This window comes from Ovis aries, chromosome 3 (assembly GCF_016772045.2).
Source record: "Ovis aries strain OAR_USU_Benz2616 breed Rambouillet chromosome 3, ARS-UI_Ramb_v3.0, whole genome shotgun sequence".
NCBI lineage: Eukaryota > Metazoa > Chordata > Mammalia > Artiodactyla > Bovidae > Ovis > Ovis aries.
The window spans coordinates 117378286-117395280 of NC_056056.1; the positions used below are offsets into that span (position 1 = coordinate 117378286).

At 37.5% G+C, this 16995-nt stretch overlaps 1 protein-coding gene across 20 annotated transcripts in view; it reads right to left on the bottom strand.

Moving 5' to 3' along the window:
* The window catches only part of PPFIA2 (PTPRF interacting protein alpha 2), a 509064-nt gene that overhangs the window by 58620 nt on the left and 433449 nt on the right, over positions 1-16995 (bottom strand). For 11 of the 20 annotated variants that reach the window (XM_060412495.1, XM_060412493.1, XM_027967176.3 and 8 more), the window contains one exon: positions 5805-5898. In XM_060412495.1, the coding sequence (XP_060268478.1) occupies positions 5805-5898 (94 nt within the window). Of the gene's footprint in view, positions 1-5804; positions 5899-14111; positions 14343-16995 lie in introns of all 20 variants that reach the window. The other 9 variants (XM_060412486.1, XM_060412496.1, XM_060412487.1 and 6 more) reach the window with 1 other exon arrangement.

Sequence of the window (16995 nt, forward strand, 5' to 3'; positions counted from 1 at the left end):
AGTTTAACTTGGCACCCAGGTACTTAATGAATATTTATTGAATGAAAGAATGTTGTGGAGATTCTGTGATACCTTTAGTTATGAATATTTTCAGTGACATTTATTTTGCTTAGAGATATACAAGCTCTGAAACTTCCAAATGCTAAAGATTAAAAATGCCAAGTCTCAAAACACATTAATGTTTATGCACTGAAGGAGACCCTTAGGATTGCAATAGAAATAAATTAACTAAACCTATAGAGCTTCACTTTTATGTCTTTGATGTTCTAACATAAAGATTCATTGGTAGTGATTAACTGTGACTGTTATGCTCCAAGGATAAAACTGCTTCTCTGGAGGATGCTGCTGATTGCTAGGTTGGAATGTTAATTTCATTTTCATGATGTTGAAAAATTGATTTCAAATACAGAATCCATATTTACTTCATAGTGGTATCCATTCAGGAGAGTATAACAAATCTAACATATAATAATATATTACCTATACTATAACTAAATATTAAAAATGATAAATTAGCATATTAGTATTTATATAGTATCTTCCAATTTAGTCAAAATACAGATTTCAACATGTATATATGTTTTAATAAAAAATTACACCATGTTAAAAATGCAAGAAGAAAACATTAGCAGTTAAAAAACATACAAAAATTTAGGATTTATATTTCTGGATCTATTCACTGGGTAACTGTATGAGTGTTAGACAAGTGTATTACTACTGAAACAGACAACTGCTCTTTAATCTCATCAGTCTCTGTAAAAATAAGCTTCTTAGAATCGAAGTTAAGCCTAGAAATAAAAATCTTTTAAGTCAATATATGAAAGACTGTCTAATCAAACAAGTCTTTAGATTGAAAGTATAAAGTAGAAAAATGAAACATAGAAATTATTTGAATATAAATGTATTATGACATTTCTGAATCTCAGGATTAAGTGAGAAATCAAGCTTTCAGGGAAAGAGAAAGGAATGTTATACCAGGAAAAAATGACAACCAACTGACATTAGACATAAGTGGAAGCCCAAAGAGTAGTATGTTTAAAGCTTTGAGGGGAAATTATTTTAAACTAATACTTTTACAGTTTTCCATTAATTTAGGTATAAAATATATTTACAGATCTCTAAGGATATAAAAAGTTTGTCATAAGCCTTACCAACACATTTATGGAGATGGTGATATGGGAAATTAGCAGCTAAATATATTCTAGGTGGAAAAAAATGGGTAAGAAATCTGAAGAGGTATTAATACATAATAATGGATACTTCTAAAGCTCTTTTTTAGGCAAAGATACTAAGGACAAAATTTCATCTCTTTTTTGGTGAGTTCATAGGTATCGATTCTAGAGTAACATATTTATGGAATCATAATGATGCAAATGCTATTTTTAAGAAGAAAATCCCATGGATGGCGGTCCAAGGGGTCACAAAGAGTTGGACACAACGGATGGCTTCACGACACTACATACACCTTACACTTGTACATCCTGGAAACTGTGACTAGTGTTTCTTTCTGTGTCAAGTGACTTTAACTTGGCGGTTCAGTTTTAGGAACCTCCTTTTATTTCCATATGCCTAAGCTGGGTTTGCAACGACTGAGCGACTGAACTGAACTGAACTGAAGCTGTGTTCTAACAGCTGCATCAGTAACAAAGCTGACATTTTGATCTCTTATTGTCTGACTCCTCTGTTTACCAGCAAATAAATTCTAAACTTTGGCAAAGAACAGAGTTTCTATTCACTGGGTACTAAAATATTAATACCAATATCCAGATTCTAAGAGAAGTTTGGGGAGTTAGGGAGTCAAAGAATATTTATAAACTGAGGTTTTTGGTGAGCTAGGCCATGTACATTTTGGATCTTGCAGTAGCTTCTTTAATAAGGTGCAGTTATTTTATAGAGTTGTGTGGTTGACTAACTGGCCATCCTGAGAAAGAAGGTTTAGGGTTTAGTCTAAAACATTTGCTGGAGAGTAAAGATAGGGAAATAGGTTCTTGAAGATCAGGATGGAAGGTATAAAAGGGAAGAAGTGAAGTTCTCAGGTCTAGTCTTAGAAATAGCAAAGATATTCAATTGATATTAAATTAGAGAAGATGCTTGCCATCCAACGAAATCAAACAAAAATGATGGAAAAGATAATAGAGACACATTAAGAGAACTCTGGAGAATCACAATTTTAATATGGAGACATATTGAAAATAATAAATGATTCAACCCTTTAAGATTTGGAGAACTATACCACAAGGCTCCAGAAACACTGGCTCAATTTTAAAGAGGAAGACTAGACAAATTAATGTGAAGTACCTTGAGTATTAATTGGAAGGACTGATGCCGAAGCTGAAGTTTCAATACTTTGGCCACCTGATGTGAAGAGCTGACTCACTGGAAAAGACCCTGACGCTGGGAAAGATTGAGGGCAGGAAGATAAGGGGGCAACAGAGGATGAGATGGTTGGATGGCATCATGGATTCAACAGACATGAGTTTGAGCAAACTCTGGGAGATAGTGAAGGATAGGAAAGCCTGGCATGCTGCAGTCCATGGGGTTGCAAAGAGTCAGACACATCTTAGCTGCTAAACAACAACAGCTCAAAGAATTTCAAGATGAGTTTCAGTTTGACAGAATTATCATTAGGTATTAACTGTATTCCATATAAGCCTGCTGAAGAAATTTATAGAATTGAAGCTTTTAAGGAAAGTATAACAAAGATAAGATGGAATAAAAATGAACTAGGCAGAACAATAGGTTGACTTTAGACCTTCAGGTTAGATGCTGTTCTGAGGGAAGAATAGCACCTGTGTGATAATATACAACTCAGGAAGATCATACTCAACCTAAGAATTTTTAAAACAGTGGATGCTTTAGCAGATACGGTATTCTTGATTTCCTATTTCTCATCATAGGACAGTAGCTAGAATTAGAAGAAAAACAAATGTCTGTACCAGGAAGCAAAGCAAAAGCAGAACAATAGGAACACAGCCCTAGTAAGATGTTTGAATCTATCTGTCTTTAGTTGCTGAATGGTAAGTGTACCTCAAATTAGACCTTTTTCTGGGACGCCAACGTTGTAAATTTCTGAACTTTGCAAACATTTGGAATATCTTGAATGCTGCTCTCTGATTTCTCTCCCATATGGTTTTTCAAAATGTGTCATAAGTAATTTATTTAAAGATTTTAACCAATTAAATTTAAATTCACAGGTTGTCAATCAGAGATACCTGATATCTTAGTAAAGTTAAAAATGAGATTTTCCAGCTGTGCTATTTCCACAGGGGGACTAATGAAATGAATCTCTGATATGAACTTTGGGACAGTGATCACAAGTATAAGTGCTGTGTCCTGGACACATCATTTGGCTTGGTCATTGGATAGAATGTAGATGAACAACTGGTGGGAAGCCATAGTCATTGCAACCATGTCTGTGCAGACTATAGTGTTTAAAGATTTGAAACTGTTTTCTCCATTTTTGTGTGTATGCATTTTTTAAAAATGTACTTGAATTCTTTTTCATCTTGAAAGTAGATATATGGAATCTGAACACAGAAAATAGTATGATTCGTTGAAGCACATTTAAAGAGGATATAGTGTCTTAAAAAATAAAGAGGATATAGTGTCTTTTAAACAAAGAACATGAGAATTATTTAAATAAAATTTTAAATGCTTCAGAAAATTTGAGAACATGACCAGTGTTTAATCATGTAATAAGAAATTTGATAGAAGTAAAGTTTGAAACTATATCAATTAAAAATAATTTAACTTGCTTATCTTGTAAAACCCATTCCATGAGGACTCGTGACTTTTTGGTAACCCAGAAGCCCAGGCATGGTGCCATAGAAGGCATGGATGAGTGTTAGCCCTTCCTTATATGTCTTACAAATATAGGTTGAGTATCTATACTTATTGGTCTTTTGCTATGAGATGGTCAAGAATAAGAGAGATGCTTCGGTCTTTTCACTAATTAGCAACAACACTTTGCCTTGTCGTATCCATTTTAACTCAAATAATATTATTCTACAGGAAATAGTTGTGCTAAGGAATGTTAGCCTTTGTTGTATTATGGTTTATTCTTAATATTTTTCTTGATGTTCAAGACAAGAACTCCATGTTCTACATTTTAAAATTATATTTTGCCAAAATGTATTTCAAAATGAAGTAATGAAATCAAGCACAGGAAGATCTTTAAACCAAGTCCAGAACTTAAAATCATTTTCTTACTGTGAGAATACTTAGGATTTAAGGAATAATTCTATAAGATTAATATCAAATCAATCTAACAGTGTATAAAGGTAACAATTCCTAAACCTTAATTCTAAATTTATGATTTTGTTAAGTCATGGTATAATGGGAATTTTTAACTTCAGTAGCTGTTAAAATTGACATTTAACTTGGTCTCATAAACAACAAATGAATTATGTGAGGCATTGCCTCCATACTGCCTTAAATGTAAGATGAAAACTGGCCAGATTGCCATTATTTTTAAATATTTCACTGTGGGAAAAATGAGAATTAACTTTTAAGGAAATAAAACTAAAAAAAATTAAAAAGGTTAGTTTGAGATAAAAAATAAAATAAAATAAAATAAAATAAAAATTATAACTATTTCACTGTGAAAATATTATAAAATAAATAAATATTAAAAATTTAAAATAAAATATAAATCCTTTAGACTTCAAATAAATTTAATCTTTATATATATACTTTGAGTGACCAGTAATTAAAAAGGTAATATTTATTAGTATAGAATGTGATTGAGCATTTAATTGTATTCAAGAAAGAACGCTCCCAAGGTCACTTCTTTTTTCTGTATAGCATTTCTACTAAATTTGGATATATAATTAATTTCAGTAAGTAGAAAGTTAATGCAACGGTTATACTAGTAGATTCTTCTACAACTTTTAAATACGTATTTTTTTCATTATTAGCACACATCTGCAAAGCAAGTGAGAAGGGAAAATATGAGATAAATTAATTAGCATAGGATAGCCACTTGCATGTCAATAATAATGGTGACTAGAGCAATGAACATAGTTTCATAGGAAAGAAGGTAAGTATGAAAACTACAAGCCTAACATAATAAATATTTGAGAGGGAAGAAAAGGAATAACCAACCAATAGATCCTGGAATAAAGAGAAATTCTTTGGATTTTAAAGAACATGCTCTAAAGGCTCTATGTCTTCACTGAAAAATGTTACTATGCATTAAAAAAATATGTTATATATATATAGACCCACTTGTGTCTAACAGCTGCTGAGACTCCAAAATTGCCAATTTTGCAAGTTCATTTAAATGTTCCATATTATATGTGAATGAAAAAATATACTATCAGTTTCCTGACAGATGCAAAACAATCTGCTGTGATTCTAAAATAAGTTTACATTCAATCAGTCAGAGAAACGGTCTCCTTTTAAATACTCCATTTTAGGAGGAGGTCCTTTAATTGTCATGAGAGTCGGGTGGTATAATCTCCATTTTATCATACCAGTTGAGTACTGAATTCAACTTCAAATGGAATATTACATTATTTGTAAGGCTACATTTAAATAGTTTAAATATATTTGAGTTTTGAAATAAAAGCTTTGATCTCTTTAAAAACAACTCTTTATTTATACTAGGGGCCAAAATCTTTTAATAGTTAGATGTTTATAATCGTAACACTGGAGCACCAAATAGTTGCAGGGAATACCAGGATAACACTGGCCTCCGTCTATTGTTTTCTTTCCAATTACTCTGTTTTTAATTCCCCACAAACAATGATACAAAGTAAGTAAAAGTTAGAAAGAGAAGGGAAAAAAAAAATCTCCAAACCTACTTTTTCTTCAGCCTTCTATCCTTCTCAGCTTGAGTTCCCAGTTTGCCTAACCCCAGGGACTCCTGAGCTGCAGCTTCAGTCTCCATAAAGCCTCCTGTGAAGAAGTAACCATTCATATTAGGTTGGATACATTGTGTCAGTTCTAAAATAACATTTTTTAAAGTTTATTTGAGCAACTGTTTAGTATCACATTTTTTTTTTCTTTTTTGGCTGGTCTTTGTATTTCCAACTCAATATGCACTCAATGGCATGGGTATACACATAAACACACACCAAAAGAATGGGGGGAAAATGTAGGCCATTCAATCACACCTAGTAGCAACTAATACATGTGGCCTATACGTTGAAAAACACTTAAGTATATAGTCTGCAAGCTTTGAGGTTTTTCTACTTTTCTTAGGAAAAATGAAAAAAAACTGTGCTGTGTGTGAGGCTTTTCTCACTGTTAGAAATATTTGAAATTTTTCATGTATGATGGAATAAATGATAGCCCAATGCACAGAAACTCAAGTGTATGTCTTCTCTTCCAAATTGAGAGAATGGAGAGATAATTGCTGAGTTAAATTTTTTTTGTCTTTTGCTCTAGAACACTCCTCTGCTCACCTGGCTGACTCCTATATCCTTCAGTACAAACCTGACTTTCAGAGCTTACTATGTTCTATAAGGCTTTGCTTTGGTTTATAATTTTAATCTGTAATCTAATCTATAATTTGTAATTTTAACCTGAAAAAAATTCTAAATCTTTCTTCAAAAGACCCTGGTAAGAATTGTTTTTACCAAGCAGTTTATAAACTATTTTATGTAATGTCAGTTTCATTTGGCTTTGGGATATATTTGATACATTTACATAACCTTGGAATAAGAGGAGAATGTAAGTGTGCTGGGCATTGAACAATTTTACAGAGCAATTATTTAGCATCTCCTAACATATCACTGGTCATAAATTATCAGTTGTAAGTGAAAAATGAAAACTTAAACCTGGGCTCTGTTTTCTCTCTGCTATTTACTGTGTGGAAAACATTAAGTCAAGGTCAATGAAAAATGCTCATTATTTTTAAGTAGGTTAAGGTATACATATGCTTTTAATTAAAAGAGATTTAAATCCCATTTAAGCTCAAGATTAGGTAGAGAGATTTAAGCTAATACTCTTACAAAGACTACACAAAAACATTCACCGATGTATCAGTAGATATGCACTATTAAAGAGAATTTTGTTGTAATTGTTTTTCATAATTTATTTTAGAAAATAATTTAATTACTCAATACTATTAGCTCGGGAACACTGTCATAAATAAGTTAATCTCGTAGCCCAGTTATTCTGTTACTGAACTGAATAATTACAAGAAAGTCATCTTCAACTGAAAACATATCGATTGCTATCTAGATCTTACTCAGGGATTCAGAGTTTGAGGAATGAAATTTACTTTATTCAATTATGCACATAAGCAATTAAAACGTAAAGAACTTTATACTGTGAATGATTTTCATTATTTTCATCTCACAAGGAGAAAGCACTTAAGTTATCTTGAAGGAACAAAAGACCTGAAGCAAGATTAATTGTAGGAAAGCATTGCTTATACTTTATTAGCAGCAGCTGCTCCTCACCTCTCTCCTTTTAGTCAACGCTGATCTGTCAGAGGCAGTATTTCCATATATTTCAATTTTAAAATTATTTTTGGTGTACAATACTTTGAGAGGCATTTGCAGATGTAAGTAACAATACAGTCCCTGGTTCCCTTAAACAAGGAACCATGTGGTTTCCCCTCTAGGATCTCCTGGGACTCTTGAATATAATCTCATAAAGGAACTTCCATTTACTCATAATTGTTTCATTTCTTTCTTTTCATTCATTATTTTCATCATTAGGGAAGTCATCTACTAGTTGACTAAAGTACTCTTAGGGAATATTTTTAAATATGGAAATTGCCACTATACAGAATGAGTGAATATTTTCATTTTATTTTTCTCATTGGTGTCCTTGCCCTACTGTACACCCATAAGTTACTATTTACCATATGCAATTAACAGTAAAATTGCTCTCTGGAAATAGAAATGGAAATGAATAGTGATTCACTTAAAAGTCACAAAATTCTTCATCAGTCCAGATGGGGACACAGAGGTTGATGAGTAGACCTATTTCATAAACAATGAGATATTCTCAACCACTACTTGGCTGGATAAATCAGGCTTTTTATTCTTCTGAGGAAAGAACATATAAACTATGATTTAAATTTTTTACATTTTAATTAGAGAAAAGAACATTTTAAAAAGTTTAGTGCTCTGGAAGAGAAACAAAGAGAGCTCTAGAGGAATTCTGTGAGTCCAAACTAGATCCAGAAAAAAATAGTAGACTTTCCTTTTCACAAATACAGTTCTGAAAGTAAAAGGCATGAGGGGCTTGGAAATACTCTGATCACTTCAAAATCTAATACCCTTTAAAGAAATCTGATAAAGAATCGTTGCTACGTCATGTTTTAAAATGCCAATAGAAAATGACACGTAAGTCACAGCAGGCAAAATTAGTTTCAAGTGGCATGGGCTGTACCCTTAAGCAGGAACAAAAGTCTAATTATGTGCACTTTTAAGTCCAAATAAAACATTTATAGATGAGAAAAAACATTCTTTCATAGCACTGATCCAGGAGCCCATAAATCTCAGGTTCATCTCTCCAACCATCTGACCAGCTAACTGTAGGGTAACCTTAGGTTTTCTAATGAACTTGTTTACTCTATGAGTGATTATATAAATCTGGTGAGAGTCTCTTTCAATTTTTCCTGGGCATCAGTGGGCTCCCATGGCCGTGTGGACTTTAGGAATATCTATTCATCTAGATCCATGTTTTATTCATTTATCACATACAGCTATTGAATACTTGAAATATGAGTATAAATCACGCACAAGATTTTGAAAACACAGTGCAAAAAAAAAAGAAAATATATACCTACTTAATAATTTTATACTGATGTCTAGTCAAGGCTATGGTTTTTCCAGTAGTCATGTATGGATGTGAGAGTTGGATTATAAAGACAGCTGAACACCGAAGAATAGATGCTTTTGAACTGTGGTGTTGGAGAAGACTCTTGAGAGTCCCTTGGACTGCAAGGAGATCCAACCAGTCCATCCTAAAGGAGATCAGTCCTGGGTGTTCATTGGAAGGACTGATGTTGAAGCTGAAACTCCAATACTTTGGCCACCTGATGTGAAGGGCTGACTCATTTGAAAGACCCTGATGCTGGGAAAGATCGAAGGCAGGAGAAGGGGACAACAGAGCATGAGATGGTTGGATGGCATCACCGACTCAATGGACATGGGTTTGGGTAGACTCCGGCAGTTGGTGATGGACAGGGAGTCCTGGCATGCTGCGGTTCATGGGGCTGCAAATAGTCAGACACGACTGAACGACTGAACTGAACTGAACATGTTGAAATGATAATTTTTCTATATTGGTTTAAATAAAAACATTGTTAAACTTAATCTCACCTGTCTCTTTTTACTAACCCTCAATATGGGTACTAGAAAATTGAAAATTACCTATGTGACTCATTCTTTTGGCTTGCATTATATCTCCATTGTGTTGGTTCTATAGAGGAGACAATACGAATTTTCAGAGGGAGTGTAAATATTTGCCTATGTTGGTGGGGGAAAGGGAGCAAATTTTTATACGTCACAATGATTGCAAAGTGCAACAGATATATATTAAATAGGAGTCAAGAATTCTAAACACCCTTCAGTAAGTAGAAAATGTTTTAGTTTACCCATTTTGAAATTGCAAGAGTGTGCCCAGTGAGAAACACTCATTCTCCAGGAGACCTCTTAGTAATATGGAGTGTGTACATACTAAGTCGCTTCAGTTGTGTCTGACTCTCTGTAATGCTATGGACTGTAGTCGGCCAGGATCCTCTGCCCAAGAGTTTCTCCAGGAAAGAATACTGGAGTGGGTTGCCATACCCTCCTCCAGGGGGATCTTCCTGGCCCAGGGATCAAATTCACACCTCTGACGTCTCCTACATGGCAGGTGGGTCCTCTACCACTAGCGTCACGAGGGATTGACAGTCGATCAGTTGTTCCGACTCTGTGACCCCTCTGTACAGTCTATGGAATTCTCCAGGGCAGAACACTGGAGTGGGTAACCTTTCCCTTCTCCAGAGGATCTTCCCAACCTAGCGACTAAACCCAGGTCTCCTGCATTGCAGGCAGATTCTTTACCAGCTGAGCCACCAGGGAAGCCCAGTGCCACCTGGGAAGCGCCTAGTGATACGGCGAGAGCATCTTAACTACACCCCATCTCATGGCATAAGGTGTTTAGGCATAGAAGGCTTGAGTGCTATGATTCAGTGGATACTCAGGTAATATATTGCTTATCACCTTGTCAGTGGCCCCCTAGAGCTGGCACATGGAAAAGCCCAAGGCGCAATCCATACCCTCTATGAAGTTCTCTAGGCCATCAGGCACTCCGCAGACTCTTCTGTGAAGTTTTCAAGGACTTTGAAGTGTTTGAGATAGGATCGCTTTTAGGATGTGAGGGGCCTAGTCAAATATTTCTTCCAGACCCCTTTCTATACAAATATTTTGGGTAACCCAAAATTAGTGGAACAGCAATCTATTGTTACCCAATCGCATATGATACCATTCTCTCAGCAGGAGTGATTCAATTATTAGGCCATCCTTCTGGAACCAAGGTCAGGCAACAAGGTCAGGTTGTTCTGGCCCAGAGCAACCCTACAGGTAAAGTCTCTAGGCTCCCCCAGGAATCTGGAGAACACAAGATACAGTAAGAGAATTAGGGAGAAATAGGGACCCAGGGGCACATGGTCTGCTTGAATTAGGCATTGTGCCAGACGGCACTGCCTTCCTGTCTTGTTCCATCTAAAAGGTAACACAAAATTTGAATGCTTCTAGAGACTTGACCCGGAGAAGACAATGGCACCCCACTCCAGTACTCTTGCCTGGAAAATCCCATGGACGGAGGAGCCTGGTAGGCTGCAGTCCATGGGGTCGCGAAGAGTAGGACATGACTGAGCAACTTCACTTTCCCTTTTCACTTTCATACATTGGAGAAGGAAATGGCAACCCACTCCAGTGTTCTTGCCTGGAGAATCTCAGGGACAGAGGAGCCTAGTGGGCTACCGTCTATGGGATCGCACAGAGTCAGACATGACCGAAGCGACTTAGCAGCAGCAGCAGCAGAGACTTGACCTGGGGCTTCCCTGGTGGCTCAGTGGTAAAGAATCTGCCTGGAATGCAGGAGACTTGGGTTCATTCCCTGGGTTGGCAAGATCCCCTGGAGGAGGGCATGGCAACCCACTCTAGTACCCTTGCCTAGAGAATCCCATGGACAGAGGAGCCTGGTGGGCTGCAGTTCGTAGGGTCATACAGAGTCGGACACAGCTGAAGTGACTCAGCAGCAGCAGAGACTCGACCTACACAAGTACAGGTCTGGGGAAAGGGTGTGCTGCCGGGATGGCATTGCCAGTCCAAGCTCTCCCAGGCACCAGAGGAAGGTCTTAGAGAAATTTTAGGAGAGGTGCTACAAAGTATAAGATTTCCTAAGATCCAGGCTGAGAAATTTAGGAAAGGACGTGCATAGGCCTAGATCTATGGATGGTTTTGATACTGTTCAGTCGCTAAACTGTGTCTGACTCTTTGCAACCCCATGAACTGTAGCCCGCCAGGCTCCTCTGTCCATGAGGTATTCCAGACAAGAATACTGGAGAGGATTGACATTTTCTTCTCTGGGGGTACTAGATAGAGATACCTGTTCATTGGGATTGTGAAGGCAAATATCTCTATGTTGCCTGGGCCTTAGACTCTATTGAGTATAATTTATTTCCTGTTGGCACTTGAGGTATGAATCTGTAGGAAAGTCAGGCCAAGACCCATATGGCAAGGGCTCTATAGCCCCATCTGTCCAGCAGAGTTCCTTGCTATCATATTAAAAAGAAAATCTAATCCCAGAGAGATTAAGACTATCATCTGCAGCTGATCAGCAGCTCCATCTTTCATCTACTTGACCACTCTTCGGAATGAATCCATAGTACTCATTTTGATTTTAAACACACTTGAATTTATAAATGATGACTTGCTTCCTGACTCAGTCTATTAGTTCTGGAGGAGGCACCTAGGCACCGTGCCTGGCTCCTAAATGGCATGTAACAAATGCATTCATAACTGAACCTAAACACTGCTTTCTTCATAAGAAGACCTTTTCATTATGTAGAACATGACTCATCTCTAACTGATGCTTTGAGAATTTATATTGTATTTGCTACTTCCGTAACATCTAGGAACAATCTGAATCTGGAGGTAAAGGCTAGCACAGCAACCCAAATTTTGTGTGTAGAGACATGCTTGCTCAACAATGTTGCTCTGATGTTGTTGATGCTTCTGCCCATTATTTTCTTATGCTGATTATAATAAATAATAGAGATCAGACCATTATGATATACAATCTGACAGATGACCATGAAGAGAATTGCAATTTAGCAAGCAAAAATGGGTCTTTGAAATGTATTGCTTCTCATATGCATTTAAGGGAAACTTGCAAGAGTAGTTTTTATTTTTTTTTTTTTACTCAATAATATACACATTTTATGTATCTTTAATTATGGATACTGCCTGCATGATTTATACGTATTTTTCTGCTTTTACCATTTTCCCACCTGCTAGGATAATCACGTGTGCTCTGTTCATTTTTGTTTACGCTCATTATTATTAGGACTGTGAAGACCTGGGTGGGTCTTCTACCTGGGTGTTTCCCAGGTAGTAAATGTGTTAAGATCATGTGGAACAGATGACCCACCAGAGGTAATAAATGCATTTAGCATCACTACCTGTTCACACTCTGTTGCCATCTTCCTCACTGGTTAACTGCCTCTGAAGCACAGCGTGGTGTGCGATTGCCCCGACTCCTCACTCTCCCTTGTGCTCCGATACTTGATGCTGGGACCCAGGTCATTTCCTTTGCTTGCTGTGCCTTCTTCAGGTTGCTGCCTCCTAATCTATGCATTTCCACTCTCTCCACAGCTAGGCAACTTGATCCTCAATCCTTATCACTTCTTTGGCTTGATAATTTGGTTTCACACTTCACACCCCAGCCTGGCATCCACTTCCTAACTAACCATATAAAGACCCAGGTTCCTTTCCATCACATCTCCCATGGAGTTTATCCTTTCATGTGGCTTCAGTACTTTTTGGACAGATAAGTCTTATTTGAAACTCAAGTTTTATACCTTTTCAATTCTAAAGGAAAACTGCACTTTGTTCCAAGTAGAGTCAAACATATCCAGGGAGGGAAAAAATTAATAATTTGAACACTTTACTGACCTTATGTCTACATGTTCTATAAGAAAGTTTATAATATATTCTGTGATGCTTTTACTATTGCCTTGAATTGTTCTTTACTTTTTATGCATTTATGTGTAATACCCTCAAGAAGTTATAAACTTTTTGAAGAAAAAAGTTTAATTTCATTAAGTTTCCAAACATGTTCCATGAGACTACAAGCTCACTGAAATTCTTTTTGATGGAAACAGTCCCAAGAGTATATTGTCTGGAGCACTCGCCCAGGAAGTGAGAGCTGGGAACCACCACCAACCCTCCTGCCAGTGGCTGCTTTGCCTGGATGATTATTGAAATCACCTGTTTCTGTATAGTATAGAGTGTGGGTCATTACATGGCCTTTCAGTTCAGTTCAGTCTCTCAGTCGTGTCCGACTCTTTGCGACCCCATGAATCGCAGCACGCCAGGCCTCCCTGTCCATCACCATCTCCCGGAGTTCACTCAGACTCACGTCCATTGAGTCAGTGATGCCATCCAGCCATCTCATCCTCTGTCGTCCCCCTTCTCCTCCTGCCCTCAATCCCTCCCAGCATCAGAGTCTTTTCCAGTGAGTCAACTCTTCACATGAGGTGGCCAAAGTACTGGAGTTTCAGCTTTAGCATCATTCCTTCCAAAGAAATCCGAGGGCTGATCTCCTTCAGAATGGACTGGTTGGATCTCCTTGCAGTCCAAGGGACACTCAAGAGTCTTCTCCAACATCACAGTTCAAAAGCATCAATTCTTTGGTGCTCAGCCTTCTTCACAGTCCAACTCTCATATCCATACATGACTACTGGAAAAATCATAGCCTTGACTAGATGGACCTTAGTCGGCAAAGTAATGCTCTGCTTTTGAATATACTATCTAGGTTGGTCATAACTTTTCTTCCAAGGAGTGAGCATCTTTTTATTTCATGGCTGCAGTCACCATCTGCAGTGATTTTGGAGCCCAAAAAGATAAAGTCTGACACTGTTTCCACTGTTTCCCCACCTATTTCCCATGAAGTGATGGGACCGGATGCCATGATCTTCGTTTTCTGAATGTTGAGCTTTAAGCCAACTTTTTCACTCTCCTCTTTCACTTTCATCAAGAGGCTTTTTAGTTCCTCTTCACTTTCTGCCATAAGGGTGGTGTCATCATATCTGAGGTTATTGATATTTCTCCCGGCAATCTTGATTCCAGCTTGTGTTTCTTCCAGTCCAGCGTTTCTCATGAGGTACTCTGCATATAAGTTAAATAAGCAGGGTGACAATATGCCGGGGGCCAGCCCATGGCAAAGGTCATGAGGAAGGAGGCTTGGCATACGCAAAGGCGTGATCAAGCCTCAGGAAACCCCCTGTTCCTGAGCATCTACCCCAAAACCAGAGTCTGTTTTATGTTCTCCTCCATAACCGTTTTTCTTGGAGAAGGAGTAAACGTGCAGCTCCAAGGCAATAAATATTCTTGGGCGTGACAAGAGTGTTTCAGCTTACGGACTGCTCTGAAGGTTATCTAGCCCACCTGTATAGGTTCGTCCAGCCACATGTGATTGTTTACAGCCTCCCAATCTGAGAGGCACAAGATGTTTTAGACTTACTAAAGGTAAATTCTTTTGGAGAGTTAGAAATTATTAGTATAGCGGGTTGGTTAGGAATTATATTGGTGAAGGGTTTTTCATTTGTTGTGTCAATAATTGCTGCTAATTCCCTGCTCTGGGTAGGACAAGGATGTCTTAGGTCAAACCTCTCTGCTGACAGACTAGCTTGTGTGATAGGATTATCCATACTCCTGCCACATGATTGTTTACTACCTCTTAACCATAAACAGCACAGAGAGTTTTGGAGTATTTTGAGAGTCTTAATTAGCATAGGGCTTTTTCTTCCTGTTGAGTCAATGATTGCCGCCAGGCCTCCATATCCTTAGGCACCTGGGAATATATTAATCAATGTATTTGGACTATAGAAAAGGAAATATAGTAGTTTTTAAGGTTAGCAATACTTAACTTTTTGAGTTAATGAATTTTCTCTTTTGTAATAGATCACTGTACTTTGTTATAAATCACTGTGTCCTTGCTATGTAAAAATGTAACTTTATCACTATCTTAAGACTAAATAGATCTTAAGGGGAACATTGGTGAAAGGATTCTCATTTGTTGGGCTGATGTTTGCTGCTAAATCTCCATATTCCCTGCCCTTATAATGAATATAACTAACATATAGGAGAAATAAGTATTAACCTTTAAGACTAACCATGTTAACCTGGGGTTAAATAAATTCCTTTCTTGATTGTAACTCACTACACCCTCACCCTATAGGAATGTAACTTTATTTGGAGGGTGGTGCCTGGTTTAAGAAAAAACACCCTTGGAAAAAATAAGTTTTTGGTTATCAGAAAGAAAGGATCATAAAATCCCTAAGACCTTTTTATGTGAAGCACCTGATTTTGATAAAGGTCAGGACTGCTGACCCCTGCGTGACTCTGTATTCATCCCTACATGTAACAAAAGGTATATAAGCAAACCCCAAAATAAAGAAATCGGATCAGTTTCCGGAAAGACTGATTCCCCCATGTCGCTTCTTTCTTGCTCCTGTTTCTCTGGCTAAATCCCCATCTGGATTCAGCCTCCTTTTCTCTACTACACTATCTCCTACTACACTATCCGTTTCTAATCTCTCTATATCTGTAATTAAATATGTATTTTTCCAAAGACGCCGACACCGTCCCCACCTTCGAATTCCCTGGATCCACCGGGGCTGGACCCCAGCAACAATATACAGCCTTGACATACTCCTTTTCCTATTTGTAACCAGTCTGTTGTTCCATGTCCAGTTCTAACTGTTGCTTCCTGACCTGCATACAGATTTATCAAGAGGCAGGTCTTTAGACAGGGCCTTTAGATATCTTCTAACTCTGCTGCTGCTAAGTCACTTCAGTTGTGTCCGACTCTGTGCGACCCCATAGATGGCAGCCCACCAGGCTCCCCAGTCCCTGGGATTCTCCTGGCAAGAACACTGGAGTGGGTTGCCATTTCCTTCTCCAATGCATGAAAGTGAAAAGTGAAAGTGAAGTCGCTCAGTCATGTCTGACTCCTAGCGACCCCATAGACTGCAGCCTTCCAGGCTCCTCCATCCATGGAATTTTCCAGGCAGGAGTACTGGAGTCGGGTGCCATTGCCTTCTCCGATCTTCTAACTCTAAAAGTCTGTAATTTGAAAAATGAAATGCATTTTCATAGTACAAAACTCATGTTACATATTTTATAGAAAGAAGAGCTGCTGGGTCTAAGGCTTAAATATTAGGGCTTCATAGATTCAGGACTACTAGGTTTGAAATTGGTCTTAAAGATCATCCTGTCCCACTGCCCTTCCAATTCTTGGATCCCTTTCTACAAGAGTTCTTCCTACTATTTACCTAGCTTCTGCTTGAGGATATCCAGTGACTAATAACTCATTATTTCACAAGCCAGTTTGTTCCTATAGAACTCTGACTCCCCAGTGTTCTCTTTCTTATTGAGATGAAGTTAGTCTTTTAACACTTTGGCTAGAGTTTTGTAGCCTTACTAAACAATGAAAAGGCCAAAGATTCTGCATATAACAAGCTTTTCAAATATTCGTAATCAGCCATCCAGACAGGTCAGCAAAGGGAATAGACGTGCTCTTCAACTTAGTTACTCCTCACATAATTTCAGTTTTCCTTATCAGCTTAATATTTCCCTCCGAACTTCCTTCAAAGTTATGATCTGCCTCTGAAAGTGTAGTTATCAGATATGCATTCTATTCCCCGGCTCATGTTTTACAATAGCAGAACAGGATGAAAAGGTCTTCTTTTATCTCAATACTGTATGTCTATTAATGTGTACTAAATTCATTGACTTATTAACTTTAAAGTTACATGAA